General features: G+C 36.0%; 1 protein-coding gene across 1 annotated transcript; it reads right to left on the reverse strand.

The window, feature by feature from the left end:
- Nucleotides 1-14,114: 14,114 nt before the first annotated feature.
- On the reverse strand, nt 14,115-19,298 carry LOC114385410 (protein NRT1/ PTR FAMILY 1.2-like). Its single transcript, XM_028345478.1, has 4 exons — nt 19,141-19,298; nt 18,680-18,897; nt 15,518-16,062; nt 14,115-15,193 (listed from the first exon to the last, which is right to left on the reverse strand). Exons 1-4 carry the CDS (start codon nt 19,244-19,246, stop codon nt 14,305-14,307), a joined length of 1,758 nt encoding a protein of 585 aa, XP_028201279.1. The 5' UTR covers nt 19,247-19,298; the 3' UTR covers nt 14,115-14,304.
- Nucleotides 19,299-19,926: the final 628 nt, after the last annotated feature.

Genomic DNA, 19,926 nt, shown 5'->3' on the forward strand with positions numbered 1-19,926 from the left:
GTAAGCCATTGGTTTGTTTGCTCAAGCGACCTGCGCTCCTGAGTGTTGACTTCCAAGACCGTTCAATCAGAGATTACTCGTCCTGCATGTTGGTGGGGTGCCGTAAACAACGAGTAAAACAGAAAAGTTCAAAAAGAAAAAAGAGCATTTGATTGACTGTGTTTTCAAGTAAAAATATAGACATTCATGTGACCTCATTTTATCATTCCAGAAATTTTGTCTTTTAGAGAGAAGTGAGTTATCAAGAATAGGAGTCATTTGACTTAATCCGTCGATTGAAAAAATCCTTCAACTATTTCTCGTCCTTGGAAAATTCTTTTTGCAAAAATCAATCGCTTTTTTCATTCTTCCTTGCTACCAGCTTGTGAAAACAAAACAACAATGGTTACCTCAGAGCCCTACACTAGGGCAATGAAAGGAACCATGCATGAGCCTCAAGTGAACATAGGGGCAGATTAGAAGTTCTCACCCAATAGGTTCCCAGCTACAAGATCATGACGAAAGATAACGATTGGTACCTCAAAACCTAACACTGGGGCAATGAGGGACATCGTGCATGAACCTCAAGTGAACATAGAGGTAGATCAAAAGTTCTCACCCGTCAATGTTTTTAAACAAAAAAAGCGGGGGACAAACCCTGGAATTTCAATGGATTGATTAAACATCGAACGAATTCATTGCCGTCACTCCAAAATGGTCAAGTGACTAAATCAAACAGAACATACACTCTGAGGGAGTTCCCAGAGAGATTTGCAAAAGATAGGATAAGGTTGCATGAATTATCACCTCTGTCAAAAGGACAGTCAATCTGTGTTTTCCAAAAAAAAAAATTAAATCAAAATCAAAATCACAAATAGGGAACGAATGTCATGAACATTATACGACTTTCCATTGCATTGCATTGTTTCATATGAAGTCCACATTTACCAAATTTCACGACAAAGGTTGCATGCATCTGCATCCCTAAAAATCATGTTAACTGCATAGATTTAAAACACCTAATGTCCCATCTTTTGGAATTTGGGATGACTGGCCCTCTCAATGAGTCAATCTCTTGCTTTCTCATAAGGGTGGACCCTTGGGTATTAGTACCCTCACCTTCAGAGGACTACACGTCCTTGCCATCAGAGGGCTGCATGCCCTCACCTTCAGAGGACTGCACGTCCTCACCATCAGAGGGCTGCACGCCCTCACCTTCAGAGGACTGCACATCCTCACCTTTAGAGGACTGCATGTCCTCACCATTAGAGGGCTACACGCCCTCGCCTTCAGAGGGCTACACGCCCTCGCCATCAAAGGACTACACGTCCTCGCCATCAGAGGGCTACACGTCCTCGCCTCCAGAGGGCTACACGCCCTCACCTTCAGAGGACTACGCATCCTCACCTACAGAGGACTAGACGTCCTCGCCTTTAGAGGGCTGCACGTCTTCACCATCAGAGGACTACACGTCCTCGCCATCAGAGGACTACACGTCCTCGCCATCAGAGGGCTGCACGCCCTTGCCTTCAGAGGGCTACATGTCCTCACCTTCATAGGGCTACACGCCCTCACCTTTGGAGGACTACATGTCCTCGCCTTCATAGGGCTACACGCCCATACCTTCAGAGGACTGCACGTCCTCACCTCTAGAGGACTACACGTCCTCGCCTTGAGGACTCCACGTCCTCACCTTCAGAGGACTGCACGTCCTCGCCTTTAGAGGACTACATGGCCTCACCTTCAGAGGATTACACGGCCTCGCCTTGAGGACTACATGTCCTCACCTTCAGAGGATTACACGGCCTCGCCTTGAGGAGTACACGTCCTCGCCATTAGAGGGCTACACGTCCTCTCCTTCATAGGGCTACATGCCCTCAACTTTAGAAGACTAGACTTCCTCGCCTTCAGAGGACTAGACGTCCTCGCCTTCAGAGGGCTGCAAGCCGTTGCCTTCGGAGGGCTACATGCCCTCACCTTCAGAGGACTACGCGTCCTCACCTTCAGAGGACTAGACGTCCTCGCCTTCAGAGGGCTGCACGCCCTCGGCTTCAAAGGGCTGCACGCCCTTGCCTTCATAGGGCTACACACCCTCACCTTTAGAGGACTACGCGTCCTCGACTTCGTAGGGTTACATGCCCTCACCTTTAGAGGACTACAGGTCCTCGCCATCAAAGGACTACACGTCCTTTCCAACAGAGGGCTGCACATCCTTACCTTCAAAGGACTACACGTCCTCGCATTCAGAGGACTACATGTCCTCACCATCAGAGGGCTGCACGCCCCGTTCAACCCTCCTGATATCTGAGATTCACTTAAAATTAGTGAGAAAAAATGTTTCCGTGAAGAAAATCCAAGCCAAGGCGCTTTCGTAACGCTTCCGAGACATTTCCATGAGTGATTTCGTGAAGATTTTTCACCGTTCTGCATCGTTCTTCGTCGTTCTCCGATCTTCAACCGGTAAGTTCCCGAAATCGAACCTTTCAATTCATTCTATGTGCCCTTAGTGATCCCCACTTGTTTTGCGTACTTTTATTTTTATTTCATTTTCTTTTCGTACCCCCTTTTGACGTGCTTTAATCATTTATTTAAGTCATTTTCTCACCTAATCAAAAATAAAAAATAAATTTCCACCGATCATTTGAGTTGTAATATCTTTTAATCTCTGTTAGAATAAAATTGGACCGGTCTTTCACGTCGTAACCACGTTTAAAACCAAAAAGAGGCAAAATAATAATATAATAATCAAAAAAATATCTTTAAATAAAATAATCAAAAAAAGGTTAATCGTACATTTTCCTTTGGGATTTTCTTTCTTAATCGAATTGACTAATAACCAAAGTGAAACTAAGGCTAAAATCAACTCCCAAATCAAACTTTGTCCATAAAAATCACCTAAAAACCGTTTTAAGGTCCAATGCCTTAAACGGTCCTCTTTGCTTTTATCGGTTAACATGTACCATTCAAAAGTATAAAATCAACATGTAACTTTACCGCTTTTGCAAGAACTACGTAGGTCTGATTTCCTCATCGTAATTGAGGATACGTAGGAGCAAAAGCTCCGCTTTTGTCGACCACCCCAAGAGATCGTTAATGGTCCAATGCCTTAACGTTTCTCTCCTTTCAAAAAAAAAAAAACCAAGAGATCATTAATGGTCCAATGCTTAATGTTTTCTCTCCTTTCAAAAGAATCAAAAGATCGTTTAATGGTCTAACAACTTAAATGACCTTTTATTCAGTCAAAATATATCTTGCAAAAAAAGATAAAAACAACTTAACCAAGGTTTAGTTCTCGAAGAACTACGTAGGTCTGATTTCCTTACCACAATTGAGGAATACGTAGGAGCAAGGGAAACACCCTTGTCGACCACAAAAAGATAAAAAAATACAAAAGGCATAAAAAGAGATAGAAAACGTAAAAGGGAAAATAAAACAAATTGAAGTCATATTCGCACACTTGATTAAAGGTTGTCGTCCATTGTGACGGACACGTGGGGTGCTAATACTTTCCCCGTGCGTAAATACAACTCCCGAACCTTTCACACTTAAAGTTCGTAGACCACGTCTTTTCCGGTTTTTCCGACGTTTTCCTCGAATAAATGTTGGTGGTGACTCTGCGCATTTTCCTTTCTTGGAAGACGCATCTGTGAGCCCTCACGTCGCCCTTCCGCCGAAGGGTAGGTTGCGACAACCATCAATAGGCTCGCACACATCTACATCGATTAGCTCAGAAGAGCTGGATTGACTAAAACAAAGCATTTAAAAGTAGTTGACACAATATCAGGAACGAGTTGGAACAGCTGATCACTGAAAAAGTTATGAAACAACTAATGTTGTTGTTTAGCCAAATGCAACCCTAGGGAATTATACAACTAGTTGAGCTAGATGTAGCTCCTTCTGGTGCTTGTGTTAGCACAAAGGGAAACTGTGTTGATCCTATCGGGTAGGATCCATACACTAATGCATCAAATAGGTGTGGGTTGTATGTTGTTGACAATCCTCCATGCTTGGTTGCCCTTGAGAATGTTTATAAGGGGTCAACAATGGTACCCCACGTGCCTTTTGATGAGGACATAACCAAGGGCAAGGACCATGAAGCACTTGAAGGGCCCATGACCAGAGGCAAACTTAAACAAGCCCAACACATCATAGAGACAAGGCTGGTCATTTGTATAGCTGCCATTGATGATGATTGAAGGCCCAAGTGGAGAAAGATGAAGGCACAGAGGCAGAGGCACTACCAAGACTACTAATTGTTGTTGAAGGCCCAAACTAACTTGAAGGCCCAAGTTAAATAAGTTTTTAGTTATAATTTATTTTTATTGTAATTTTGGCCCAAACTGTTTAGAAGGCCCATGTCTATTTTTATCTTTTTGTTCAGATACACTATAATTATTTGTTTTTGTTTTCAATAAAGGAACTTTTGGCATTTGATAAAATTTGGTGAGAGTTTCTCTCTGAGTTCCTTGTTGAACCAATCTCAGACTTATCAAGGTAATCCTTGTGGCGTATATCCTGACATATCTTCCTTCATTGGAAGTGGCGTCATCCAAAACTCCGTAGCCTGTATCGAATGATCCGCTCCTACTCAGGTTCACATTATCTGGTATCAGAGCTTCGGCTCTTGATACAGGTTCTATCCTATCCTATTGTTTTTTTCTTTTTTTGGTAATTTGTCCATGTTTCGCTCTTGTTTGCGTCTTGTTGCATTCTTGTTTGTGTCTTTGTTTCGTTCTTGTTCTTGTTTGTTCTTGTCACGTTTTTTTTGTTCTTGTTCTTGTTTCTTGTGTCTTGTGTCTTTCAGACTTTGTGTCAAAAAAAAAAAGAATCTGTTTGAGTTCTTGTTTCTTGTTTCTTGTTCTTGTGCCTGTCATATTGTATTTTGTCTTTTGTTCATAACTTTTGTTTCAGCCTATTCGAATTCTGTTTGGGGTAAAAATTGCCTAATTACCAAATTGCTAAATGGTCAAGTTTGCCTAATGATGATTGCCTATTGAACGAATTCTAATAGTTTGACGTCTAAAAAAAAAGAGATCGGAAAAAAAAAGATAGAAAGAAAAAAAAGGAAGCAATTGCCAAAAAAAAAGTTTGGAAGAGATTTGGGTGTTTGATCTTTGAACACAAATTTAAGGCAGTTAGAGGCATTTTTTGGGAAAATTGCGGAGCCAAATCCCCTTTGGAAATTTGCTTAAGGATTCTCCTCTGAATTCTGAGCGTTTTCACATATAGTGGGCCTCAAACGGACAACCGTAGCAAAAGTTATGAGCATTTGAAGTTTACTTGTCCTATCTGTTGTCATATCTGTTGTCCTATCTAATATCTTATTTGTTATCCTACCTAATATCTTATCTGTTATCCTATCGAATATCTTATTTGTTATCATATCTGTTACCCAAATTAAAGCTCATCTATTATCCAAATCCAATCTAATATATTATTATCCAAATCAGGTCCAAGTTATTATCCCAAATCAAATCTATTTGTGATCATTATATCGTCTTTCCTTTTATTTTATATTACCTTGTGTGTCTAATTTGGTCCATCCAGGAACTTAAGAGGAAACACGAGTGGTAAAAGGCAAGAGGGAATACATTACACAAAAGCCTATTGAGAGCATCAAACACGAGTGTACTACCATCTAAGAGTTAAACACGTGAGTAGAGTGTTGTGAGGTCCTGAAACCTTAATAATTTTTATTGCACACTTTTTTTTTCCTGTTGAATTATGGCTGGAGCAGGTGGTGGTGGTGACGAGTATCATCAGTTGGACGAAGCTCAACGTCTGTTACTGGATGCGATGAATGCACAGATGCAATGTTTGCTGGACCGTACCAATGAGGAGGTCTATGGACGACTAGAAGCTTTGGAGAACCAAGCCAATCAGAATGCTAGATGAAATATAGATGGGAATAGAGGTAACAATGGCGGTAATGACGGACCGAGGCAGAACCGGGTTGAGGGAGTAAAGCTCAATGTTCCTCCCTTCAAAGGCATAAGTGATCCAGATGCCTACCTGGACTGGGAAATGAAGACTGAGCACGTATTTGCCTGCAATGACTACACTGATGCGTAGAAAGTCAAGCTAGCAGCAGCTGAATTCTCTGACTATGCCCTTGTTTGGTGGCATAAATACCAGAGAGAAATGTTGAGAGAGGAACGGCGAGAGGTAGATACATGGACTGAGATGAAAAGGGTGATGAGAAAAAGGTATGTGCCCACTAGCTATAACAGAACCATGCGACAGAAACTCCAAGGGTTGTCCCAAGGGAATTTAACCGTTGAAGAATATTATAAAGAGATGGAAATGGCGTTAGTGAGGGCCAACATCGAAGATGACTCCGAAGACACAATGGCCTGTTTCCTGAATGGTCTAAACCCTGAAATCAGAGATGTTGTTGAATTACAGGAGTATGTGGCATTGGATGACTTGTTACATAGGGTGCTCCAGGTTGAACAACAAATTAAAAGAAAAAGTGCAACACGGAGGAACTCACCCAATACTTACAACCAAAACTGGGCCAACAGATCCAAGAAAGAGGGAGGTAATTCGTTCCGACTTGTAGCCACATCCCCGCATGGAAAGTCAGCAGCGTCCAGTGTAGGTGGAAGCAAACATAACACCTCCACTTCCTCATCCAATACTGGAACCAGAAACATAAAATGTTTCAAGTGCTTAGGCAGATGACATATTGCTTCTGAATGTCCAACCAGGAGGACCATGATCATGAAGGCTGATGGAGAAATCACTAGTGAGTCTGAAATCAGTGAAGAAGAAGTGGAAGAAGAAGAGTATGAGGAGGAAGCTATGCAGGGTGATATGTTGATGGTGAGAAGGTTGTTGGGAAATCAAATGTAGCCACTGGATGACAATCAAAGAGAAAATATTTTCCACACCAGGTGTGTAATTAATGGTAAGCTGTGCTCTTTAATGACAATCAAAGAGAAAATATTTTCCACATTTGTGACCAAACTGAATTTGGAAACTAAGCCCCATCCTAGACCATACACACTTCAATGGCTTAGTAAAGATGAAGAGGTAAAAGTGACTCAACAGGTTGAGGTGTGTCTCACCATTGGGAGATATAATGACAAGGTGTTGTGTGATGTGGTCCCAATGGAAGCGACCCATGTGCTGTTAGGAAGACCGTGGCAGTATGATACCAAGGCAGTGCATGATGGCTTCACCAACAAAATCTCTTTCAAGCAAGCTGACAAGAAGATTGTTCTCAAACCGTTATCTCCTCAAGAGGTTTCTGAGGATCATATAAAAATGAGAGAAAAGAAAAAGAGTGAGACACTTGAGAGGAAAAAGAGTGAGACACTTGAGAAGAAAAAGAGTGAGACACTTGAGAAGGAAAAGAGAGGAAAGAAAAAGAGTGAAACACTTGAGAGGGAAAAGAGAGAAAACAAAAAGAGTGAAACACTTGAGGGCAAACAGCTTTATTTAGCAACAAAAAGGGAGGTAAGGAGGGTGCTTTGTGCGAGACAACCCCTCTATTTATTGTTTTCTCAACGTCAGATGTTGCATGCTAAACCAATTGATGAATTTAAATTGCCTTCTAGTATTCAATCTCTTCTGCAGGATTTTGATGATGTGTTTCTGAAAATGGTTACTATAGGCATAATGGATTCTTGTTTAAAGCAAATAAATTGTGTGTGCCTAAGTGTTCCATTAGAGAGTTGCTTGTGAGTGAATCACATGAGGGGGGTTGATGGGACACTTTGGGGTTCAAAAGACCTTGAAAATTCTGCAAGAGCGTTTCTTTTGGCCTCATATGAGGCGTGATGTGCATAAGTTTTGTGGTCATTGCATTGTGTGTAAACAAGCTAAATCTAAGGTTAAACCTCATGGATTGTATAATCCTTTGCCTGTTCCTGAATATCCTTGGACTGACATATCTATGGACTTTGTTTTGGGGCTGCCCAAAACCAAGAATGGAAAGGATTCTGTGTTTGTTGTTGTTGACAGGTTTTCTAAGATGGCACACTTCATCCCTTGCAAGAAAGTGGATGACGCTTGTCATGTGGCTGATTTGTTTTTCAAAGAAATAGTGCGGCTTCATGGATTACCGAGGAGCATTATCAGTGATAGGGATGCAAAATTCCTTAGTCACTTTTGGAGGACCTTGTGGGGTAAGATTGGTACTAAATTGTTGTTTTCTACTACTTGTCACCCACAAACTGATGGTCAAGCTGAGGTAGTCAATAGGACTTTAGGCACACTGCTTAGGACTACTTTAAAGAAAAATCTTAAATCTTGGGAAGCCTGTTTGCCTCATGTTGAGTTTGCTCATAATCGGGCTGTCCATAGCACAACTAATTGTTCACCATTTGAGATAGTGTATGGATTTAATCCTTTGACTCCTCTTGATTTGTTGCCTATGCCTAACATTGCTATGTTTAAGCATAAGGATGCACAGGCTAAAGCTAAGTATGTGAAGAAGTTGCATGAGCAAGTGAAGGCTCAAATTGAAAAGAAAAATGCGAGCTATGCAAGGCAAGCCAACAAAAGCAGAAAGAAAGTCGCGCTTGAACCAGGTGATTGGGTTTGGGTACACCTGAGGAAGGAGAGGTTCCCAGAACACAGGAAGTACAAGCTTCAACCTAGAGGAGACGGACCATTCCAAGTGTTGGAGAAGATCAACGACAATGCCTACAAGATTGACTTGCCTAGTGAGTATAATGTAAGTGCCACTTTCAATGTGTCTGAGCTATCTCTTTTTGATGCAGATGGAGGGGCCTTGGATTTGAGGACAAATCCTTTTCAAGAAGAAGGGAGTGATGAGGACATAACCAAGGGCAAGGACCATGAAGCACTTGAAGGGCCCAGACCAGAGGCAGACTTAAACAAGCCCAACACGTCATAGAGACAAGGCTGGTCATTTGTATAGCTGCCATTGATGATGATTGAAGGCCCAAGTGGAGAAAGATGAAGGCCCAGAGACAAAGGCACTACCAAGACTACTAATTGTTGCTGAAGGCCTATGTCTATTTTTATCTTTTTGTTCAGATACACTATAAGTATTTGTTTTTGTTTTCAATAATGTAACTTTTGGCATTTGATAAAATTTGGTGAGAGTTTCTCTCTGAGTTCCTTGTTGAACCAATCTCAAACTTATCAAGGTAATCCTTGTGGCGTCTATCCTAACTTATCTTCCTTCATTGGAAGTGGCGTCATCCAAAACTCCGTAGCCTATATCAAACGATCCGCTCCTACTCAGGTTAACATCACCTTTGGCCAATGATATGATGAAGGTGGATGTTGAAGAAATTCGAGATGTCAATGCTCATGTTCCTATACCTACTAAAGAGGTTCAGTTGGTGGGGCATGCCTTGAACACCTTCATTGTTTTGCCAAAACATCTTATATGACCCTTTTTAGAAAATGTATTTCCTTTTTGTTGCATTTATTATTATTAAAAAGGATTTGTTACAAATAATGTATTGACTATCATTAACATATGTTTATTAACTGCATAGGATAAACATGTATCAAAGGGACTGATGATGCCTATTGATAGGCTGAAACCTAATGATGATCTCCTTTACCAAATGACTTTGATGATCCTGCAACTTCTCCTCAAACCCATGCATAGGTGTCATGGGAAGCAACTATGTTTGGGGAGTGAACAATGATAATGTTCACTTGTACATAAAGCATAAAGATCTTGGGGAAATAACACGTGGTAGTCAATGTTTGAACATCATTGTTATACAATTGTGGATTATGTAAGTAAATTTTAATTATAGTCCATTACCTAATTGATTGTATTAAATTGATGCATATTTTACTTTATTTCAACAAAAATAAGCATATGAATGAGTTAAGTTTGTGATCGGGGAATGACTCTATGTATGGATTCCTTGAGCCATAATTCATATAGATATTAGGACAATCGCGATTGAATCTGAGTATTATATTAAAAAATGGATGCAAAATTTACATAGAGATGTATACCTAGGAGCTTTCTGTTGGATCGAGTGGTCTCAGAATAATTAAGAAGAGGGGTTGAATTAATTACTCCTAAACCTTTACTAATTAAAAATTTACTCTTCTAAGGCTTTTACTATGTTGTTAAGAGAATAAGGAGTAGAAGAGAAACTTAACCAAAAGTAAAAGTGGAAATTAAAATGCACAGCGGAAAATGAAAGAGTAGGGAAGAAGGAGACAAACACACAAGAGTTTTTATACTGGTTCGGCAACAACCCGTGCCTACATCCAGTCCCCAAGCGACCTGCGGTCCTTGAGATTTCTTTCAACCTCGTAAAAATCCTTTTACAAGCAAAGATCCACAAGGGATGTACCCTCCCTTGTTCTCTTTGAACCTAGTGGATGTACCCTCCACTAGAACTAATCCACAAGAGATGTACCCTCTCTTGTTCTCAGTCAAACCCAAGTAGATGTACCCTCTCCTTATACCACAAAGGATGTACCCTCCAATGTGTTAAGACAAAGATCTCAGACGGTTAAACCTTTGATACTTTGTGAATGGGGATACAAAAGAATTCTCAAGCAGTTATTCCTTTGAACACTTTTGTATAAGGGAATGGGAAGAATCAAAAGAATTCTCAGACTGTGTTATTTTGAATTCTTTAACAAGGGAGAAGGGAGACACAAAAGAATTCAGGCGGTTAGTCCTTGGCGAATTCTTTTTGGCAAAGGGAGAAGAGATGAAAAGAATGAATAGCACAAGTTTTCAAGGTTTAGAAAACCAGAAAACTTTGGAATGCTTTTGGCACAAAGAAGAAGAAGAAGTTCAAAGAGGTTCAGGGCTTGTAAAGGATTGTATAAGATTGATTGGAAAAGTGTATGAAAAGCAAATCAAAGTCTTGCTTTTATAGACTCTTCATGTCTGGCCAAGAAGACCATTTAGAAGAGTTATAACTTTTAGAAAAACTTAAAACCAATTTGAAAAGTCAAAAAGCCATTTGAAGAGTTACATCTTTTGATTTATTCAGAAACAATCACTGGTAATCGATTACCAAATCAGTGTAATCGATTACACAAAACTTTTATGTGAAAGGATGTGACTCTTCACATTTGAATTTGAATTTCAACATTCAAAGGCACTGGTAATCAATTACCAAAACATTGTAATCGATTACAGCTTTTTTAAATCAATTGGAACGTTGTAAATTCATTTGAAAACTTTTTCAAATCCATTTTGCTACTGGTAATCGATTACCAGAGAGTAAAAACTCTTTGGTAAACATGCTTTGAGAAAAAATCCATGTGCTACTCAATTTTTGAAAAAACATTTTCATACTTATCTTGATTAAGCCTTCTCTTGATTCTTGAATCTTGAGTCTTGAATCTTGATTCTTGAAATCAACTTTCCTCTTGAATCTTGAAGTGTTCTTGATTCTATCTTGAATATCTTGAACTCATTCTTTGATTGACGTTTGAGCTTTTTGTCATCACCTTTGTCATCATCTTTTGTTATCATCTTCGTTATCATCAAAACATCTTTGAATCATTCTTGATTCATCATGAAGCTTTGCTTCTACACTTTCTTGAATGAGTAAGTAAAACATAACAAATACGTTTAAATAATGTATGCATCACAATAACTTAATGTTCTCCAATGCAATGGACATTGGCAACTTGTGGTTATATGTCCTAAGAACAATGTTGTCGCCTTATTTCATTCCTTGCACAATAAACATGACAACTACTTGAGAGGAATGGTTAATAGGTTAGTTTTAATTTGTAACAGATTTACTTTATCCTTAGTATTATACATAAATATTTTAGTCTTGAAATATACATGTATGTTTCTCTTAACCAATACTTTGAAGGGATTCAATGATAAACACAGAAGTAAATCTGAGGCAAATGCTAAATGGATTTAAGTAATTTAAACAATGTTTGATCTCTTCAAAATGACAATTTATTAGTTTGTACACTAATTTTGGGATAAAATTGAATTTAGTGTAATAAGCAAAGAGGAAGTACTAAGTGTGGCTATTACGTCATGTATTGGATGTCAACCATAAATCTAAGAGGTTTCAAGGATAATTGGAAAATGTTAATTGTTTACTTCATAACATATTTTCATTTATTATAGTTGTTATTATTTAGATTGATTAAGTTATGTTTTATTATATGATGCAAAATTTTACTAGTCGAAGAGCATTGAAACCAGAGAAAATGAAGGCAATTCGCATTGAGTGGACAAAATATTTACTAAGAATTAGAAATGAAACATTGAGTGCTTAAGGATTCTTAGAATTGTTAGAATTATGTTTTGCATAGCTTATAAATGGCATTTATTAATTTGTTCATTGTTTGATGTAATTTGGTATATTTTAAACTTGTTTCATTTTCATTCTAGGTTTAGTATATTTTATATTTACACTTTAAGTTTTTCTTTATTTAATTATATTTATTTGAATATATATATATATATATATATATATATATATATATATATATATATATATATATATATATATATATATATATATATATTCATATTGCCTGGTTCTAGATTTAATTTGCAAATTCTAGATATGAAATTTGCAGGTTGATTTCATTTAAAAAAACAGACAAAACATTAAAAAAATTACAAAAACAACATCATTTATGTCAAAACCGACATTGTATAATACATAACAATATCAGTTCTGACCAAAACTGATATTGTATAATAACAAAAACAACATCAATTTTGATCAAAACCGACATTGGTTTTGGTCAAAATTGATGTTGTTATCTACTTACAACATCAGTTCTGACCAAAATCGATATTGTATAGTATACAACAACATCAGTTTTGCCAGAACCAATGTGGTTTAGTACATAACAACATTAGTTTTGACCAAAATTAGTATTTTTTTTCTTGTTATACTACATTAGTTTTGGGAAGAATTGATGTAAATGAGGGTTTCAACATTGGTTTTATAACCGATGTAAAAAATGACCTACCTTTGACAATGAAAATATCAACATCGATTCACAACCGATGTTAAATGTACTCTAGAATCAATGTTAATGATCTATTTTCTAGTTATGAATGTTATTACTACTTGAAGAAACATAAATTGTAAATTATGAATGTGCAATGTAACAAGGCTCCTTATCATGCACTTAAGAGATTAGATAATAGAGGTAATTAAACATAATGATCAGAAGTAATTAACGTTGGTACAAAAGTACTTATTCTACTAATATGAGCCAAAATGGTCATTATTCATAAACAACTATGTGTTGTATTATCAAGAGTGACTAACCAAAGAGGTTGAAGATTCTTATTGCTGAGCAAGATTAGGATTATTCATATTACACTAAAAATGTAAGTATATAATGAAGTATATAATAATTTTTTCCAGTGTAATTGCACCTATTATTTTCAATATTTTAAATACATATTTTTTAAAATATGCATATTTAAATTATAGAAGCTATACATCGAATTTAGAAAGATGTCTAAAATTACAATTGTTAATTTTGAATAACTAAACATAATATTTCAATCTTATTTTTATATTTCAATCTTATGCCAAAAATATCCCATACAAAATGAAAACATTCACTTTTTTTATATAAAAAATGAAAATATTCACTTCATGCAACGAAACCAATATCAAAATCAAACTTTTAAAATAAATTAGAATTAAAGAAAAATTTAACAAGAAGACAGATTAGAGAAAGAAATAATTTCTACGTTGACAAAAAAAGAATCAGATAAAAATATATTCTTTTTGTTTACCACTAAGCTGTTAACGATGTTAATGATACAAATTTAAAATAATTGTGGAAATTTTATATTTAATAAACTTCACATTATTTGTATTGAATACATTTTTCATAATAATTTTATCAAATTTAAGGTTATTCCTTTTACTCATCATGGGCAATGAAAGGATGTAATTGAGATCATTAAAATATAAGTTTTATAGTTATACTGTGATTGCTAAACATTATCACTATCTAGTATCATTTTGTGAGACATTTTATTGTTATGTTGAACAATTTAAGTTCCATTTATGTTATACTGTCTTATCTCAAGTCAGGTACAGGTATGGTACCCATAACCGTGCAATGTAGGTAAACACAATGATCAATTCAATGAAATAGAAGAGAAAGAAAGAAAGAAAATAATGTAAATAGGAAGAGTTTTATAAAATAAAGGCTACTGATAATGGTATAACTAAGTTTATTACCATGCAAAAGTTTCCACTACAATGGCAGTATTTAGCGTGGGAAAGATACCTTCATATTTAGCGCGGATCTACAATTAACCTTTTAGTTTTACACAAAAACAAGTTACAATACTACAATTTCTCAAGCGTTTACAGTACATGTTGTAAACTAAAGAATAATCTAGGAAGTATGTAACTCCCTGTAATCAAATTTCTCTTCTTCCTTGCCTGCTGAAGCTCCAAGTGTTTGCCCTGGAGGAGGACCATAGGCACAACTAATTGCAAGAAAGTAGAGGTAGTTAATTAAACCTATGCAAGTGAGCAGTGCATAATAGTAATTCAGATGTGCCCTGTTAATGTTGGTTGCTAACCAGCTCTCCTCCCCTCCTACACTAGTGACCTTGTCCACAATGTTCACTAACACACTCCCTACTACACTAGCAGCAGCAAGTTCAAGAGTGAAAAGAGCCATTGCAAAACTAGACATGGTCTTGGGGATATAATTGTAGAAAAACTCAACCTGCGCAACAGTGTTAAAAGCCTCGCCTATTCCAAGCAAAATAAACTCGGGAAACAGCCAAAAAACTGACATGTCAATTATAGCATTAGGTTGGTCCTCAAAGCCTTGTTCAATGGCCGCATTTCGTCTAATAGTTTCAACTACAGCTGATGTTCCCTTAGCTGCGCATACAAACAACAATCCAATCCCAATTCGAGTTTTACTACCGAATCCATTCGGCAAGCCCCTGTATTTGGCTAGTAGAGGTACCATTATGCGGTCATACAAGGGAATGACTATTGATAAGGTCAATATCATGATAAGATTGAAGGACCCTGCAGGCATCTTGAAATTGCCAAATAACCTTCGGTCCAAGGTAGTTGCTTGGAGGGTAGAGAATGAGCCTTGGGACACCATCATCAAGACGCCCGAGGACCACATAGGTAGGAGTCTGACCAATGATTTTAGCGACTCTACTTGTCCCACTGTGCATTGGCTCCACGGATCTGAAACTGATACATCAGGGTTTGAGACTGTCCCAGTATTTTTTATGCAAGCTTTGTTCAAACACCTGTAAAATAAGGTAATGTCAATTCACTCTAAAAGTGTTCAGTAAAATATAATAGGACAGGAACCTGTTACATGTCTATGTGATAGAATTTTCTGCACTCCCAAAAAAGTAGAATTTTGTCAAGAGGCTGAAATATTCCTCATGAAGAAATAAAGACAATGACAAATTACCTTGAACAAAGTCAAAAAATGATTGTCAATATCCAACATATGATCATAATTGGAGATATCATTTGCTGTTTCCCACATGAAATATATGGGGGGAAAAAAGTATTTGGGAAGTGAAATTGCAAGGAAGTTAGATCATGAGGGCAAACATAAGTACCTAAGGCTATCAGTAGGGATCATCGGCTCAGAATCACGATCTTGATAGAACTGATCAAAGTTGCAATCAGGAAGACTAAGTTTTCTGTTCTTTACGGCCACCACAGCTACTTGCACAAAAGTAGTGAGTAAGCTGTGACCTGGCTTCACTTTGACATAGAATGGCGAACCGAGGATGAAACTGGCAGCCGATATGAACATTAGCAAAGCAGGTAGTCCAAATCCAATTTTCCATCCTAGATTTTCTTGAATGTACACAATTACACTCAATGCAATCATGCTAGATATTGCAATTGAGGTATAATACCAATTAAAGTAGCTATCCAAGAGCCTCTCATCATTAGATCTTTCTTTAATTGTCAGTTGATCTGCTCCAAAGGCTATGGAACACGGTCTGACGCATCCAGCTCCAATAGAAATTAATCCCATTGAAAAGAACAACAGAGCTAGTTGGACTGCTGTAGCAGAGTTGCAGCCTAACATGTCTGATTCACGGGTAGGTTTTAGGTCAGGTATCATGGCAGTTAACCACAACATGGTTAAACCCTGTGAAACAAAAATATTATGAAAACAATTGGAAAGTGAGCATCAAAAGAATCATTTATCTCATGTCTTTCTAAAGATATTTCCTATATTGGAAAACACAGCAATGGAGCACTATTGAGCACCCTTTGAAAGAGTACACAAAACCAAGCCATGGCTGATGAGTGATGACTCTAGCCTACACCAGCTAAAGCCATTAGCCAATTACAAATAATAAGTAGTGTGCTTACACGACTATGATTGAATTTCTGCAAGAAGTTCTAAAAGCTTCTATAATTTAAAAAGAAGACTATGCTACAATACAAGTGTTTAGGCATCTTGGAATTAGATCAGGTAAGTTGCCTGAAGCAACTTTCTGAGCAAAGTTTTATAGGTTTCATTTAATCATGACACAGATAAAGCTGGCCAAGAAAGATTTGCATTCTTAGCAGCTCCAACCAGTAGGTTTCGGGTTTTTTGTTTTTTTTTTTGTTTTGGCAAAACATACTTGTTTTGAAATAAAAAAGAATAACAAATTTATAAATTTGCCGAAAGATTTCTGACTTGTTTGTTGTGTTACAAGTTAATCGACACCTACAGGAATCAATTCCATGGTTTTAATCAAAACCAGTGCTACTACGAAAACTTCAGTAACTGATTTTACAAAACGCATTAGTTGGCAAATCTCTGTCCAATTTGCTATTCCACAAAGTTACATGTGTTCACCAAAGATAGTGGGAGCTAAATTTTCAAAAGTCCAAATAACCAAATTCATGCATACAGCATGTACGTGTATTGATGAGCTAAATTATTTAAGAAATTCTGTAATTTTTACTAATCGTAAAGCACAGACCCATTTTAGAAAAACAAACAAATACAAAAACGGTTATCCTTTAGTACTTGAATTTCCTTTTATCCGCAGCCCCAAAAATTAAGGGGAAAAAAAAAAACAAAACTGAAAATTCAATTTGACAACAGAAAATAGCCAAGTTTTTCCTGAAGCGTCAATCATATTACTCCTGAACAATGGAAACTATAATTTGCAGTCCCTAAATATGTATTTAATCGTCAGATTGGTCCCAAAATGGTTAACCAGTCAAATTAGTTGCAAAATTTTCATGAAAAAGGACTATTCAAATTTTACAATGTGTTTATATATTATGTTTTTATTCGTGGTTATAATTTGTTTATTTAAACTCATCAATAAAATAATATAATTATAATGCCTAGTCAGCGAGTCGATCATGAATTCCCAATAAATGCTAAGATGATTGACTTCTATAATAATTATTCTAAAAATACTTTATTAACGGTGTAGAAATCTTTAGACTTACTACCATGTATCAAAATTAAAATCTGAAAAATTCAAATTTCTAATTATTTATAAAAGTTATTTTAATTTGAGTAACTTTTTAGAAGTCTATAAGTACATAAAAATCCTAAAACCACTTTTTAACTTCCTATAATTATAATTAAATAAAAATATTTTTCCTTTTTTACAAAATTTCATTTCAAATTTAATTTTTAAGTACTTTTACTATCAACCAATTAAAAATTATTATTATTATAACTTTTAAGATAGTGATTATTAAAAATCAATAAAATTATTATACATAATAATTTGTAATTTGTATAGTTAGACAATAACGTAAAGATTCTCACACCATCAATATATATAACATTTACTCAATTTTGAAAGACATATTTTCTTACACAATTTAAAACCTCTTTTAAATGTAAACAAAACAACACTAATTTGATTAAAAAACACATCAGACCTCTGTTAAGTGTTCTTTCAGAGAAATCATTATATGGCTTGGGACAATTATGGTGCTGCCTAATCTCTATATAATACATAGTTGAATATTATTAATTATTTTTCTTAAAAAGATATAGAAATTTCTCAAAGAAAAATGATATACAAATTGGTTAGGACCAATATTTTAAAAATGGGTTCGTGACTACTATTTCGACAGTAATGTCAAGGTTTTTTGGAGTGTTTGCAAGCACAATGCAGCTGCAATTATGGCCTCAGAAGTCACATTTGTCCATTATTTCTCCCAATATCATGAAATGCAACAAAATTATAATCAATGAAATTTAAAACCTTGACCGAAACCATGGAAATGTACTGATTCAAAAGTATTAGGCGATCTACTACCATCACATGTCCATGGTCCCAACCAATATTTATACAACACTTGTTTAAATTTTACAATTTACAGGAAAAAAAATTAATTACACTTGATTATGTATCATGTGAATATTAATAAGACATGGTATTTTTTTATTTATAAGAATCAAAAACAATATTAGAAGATTTATAATAATTTATGGATCCTATTTAATCAATTAAGTTAAATTTTTCCCTAGAGGACCATGGTAATTTAAAATCATCTAATAATTTTCAGTTACTCAATATATCTAATAAGAAAAAAATATGATATGTACTACTACACTAACTAATACTACATAATCATTAAACTAATATAATCTAATAACTAGACAATTACTTCTTCAATCAATTAGAAGGTTATAATTCAGTGGACACGTGTAAAATTGAAACTATTATTCTTTTTTCTAAGTACACTAATAACAAGAATCTGTCAATAAAAAATAAATAAATAGAAAGTAGACTTACAAGAAGGCTGGAGAAGGAACCGATAGCAATGACGAGGAATCGACCCAAGTAAGAATCTGAGAGGAATGCCCCGAAGATGGACAAGATGTCGGACGCGGCAGTCCAAGTGTAAATTACGCTTGTGCCCTTCGCAATAGACATGCGGTATTCGTCCCTCAGATACAGTATCATGTTGGGCATGATTCCGTAGCTCGCCACTTTCTCCAGAGACTCGTTCACTGATCGAGTCCAGAATTGAAGTTAGCAAAATGACGTCGTTTATTGATGGTTATTGTCATGGTTTTAAATTGCGCTTCACTTCATAATAATCTTTTCAAATTTTTTTACGTCCACAACTACATCGCAATCATAACTACGACCAATAAAAAGTTTTTTATTTACTTACAGCGACGACCGCAACCGTAATTTAAAACTTTGGTTATTGTAATTGAAGTTAAAATGAGTGAGGGAGCGAGTAATACCTATGATGAAGGGCATGGTTCGTAAGCCACCTTTTCTCATTTGAGAAGAAGATGGAGTGCCATTTTCTAAGAGCTTCTCGTTGGTGGCACCAGAGGAATCCATCATGGCTTGTCGTTTCTTTGAACTATGACGTTGAATGGAAAGGCAATAATGCAAGATTTTGAGGGGGTTGAAGATATATAACATTAAAAAAAAAAATCTCGCTGTCCACGCTCATCTCGAGTTCAACTTTTTAAGTATTTTCTTGAGTTTGAAGCCATCAATTATTATTCTTTTGATAAAAAATAAAAAAAGTCGTAAAAGTTAATACTATTATTGTGTGCATTTCCTTTGAGTTTAAAGTCATCAATTTTTTGTGCTTTTCCTTTTCTCAGGCCCGGTCCAACATATTTAGAGGAGGCCTGATCCAACACATTTAGAGGGTTAAAGGAAATTTAAAATGAAATCTTTTTTAGTTTGATAATTTTTTTTGAAAAAAAAATTAATATTCTTATTGAAAATTTATTTTCTAGCTTTTAAGGATGCTAAGGTATTTATTAAATTATTATAATCAATTTCTTTTAACATTTTTTTCGATAAATGTTAAAATTAATACATTCAATCTTTCTTGAGAATAAGATTTAACTAATTTTAATTTTGAAAATGTTTTTCTGCCGAAGCAACACTTACCGAAATCGTTAACATTATTCTATAATTAATAAAAACATTTGGAAAATAATTAATTCTTTTTATATAATTAAATATGTTAATTAGTGTATCATTTTCTATTTGCATAATTTCTCTTG

The sequence above is a fragment of the Glycine soja genome, chromosome 14, assembly GCF_004193775.1.
Source record: "Glycine soja cultivar W05 chromosome 14, ASM419377v2, whole genome shotgun sequence".
NCBI lineage: Eukaryota > Viridiplantae > Streptophyta > Magnoliopsida > Fabales > Fabaceae > Glycine > Glycine soja.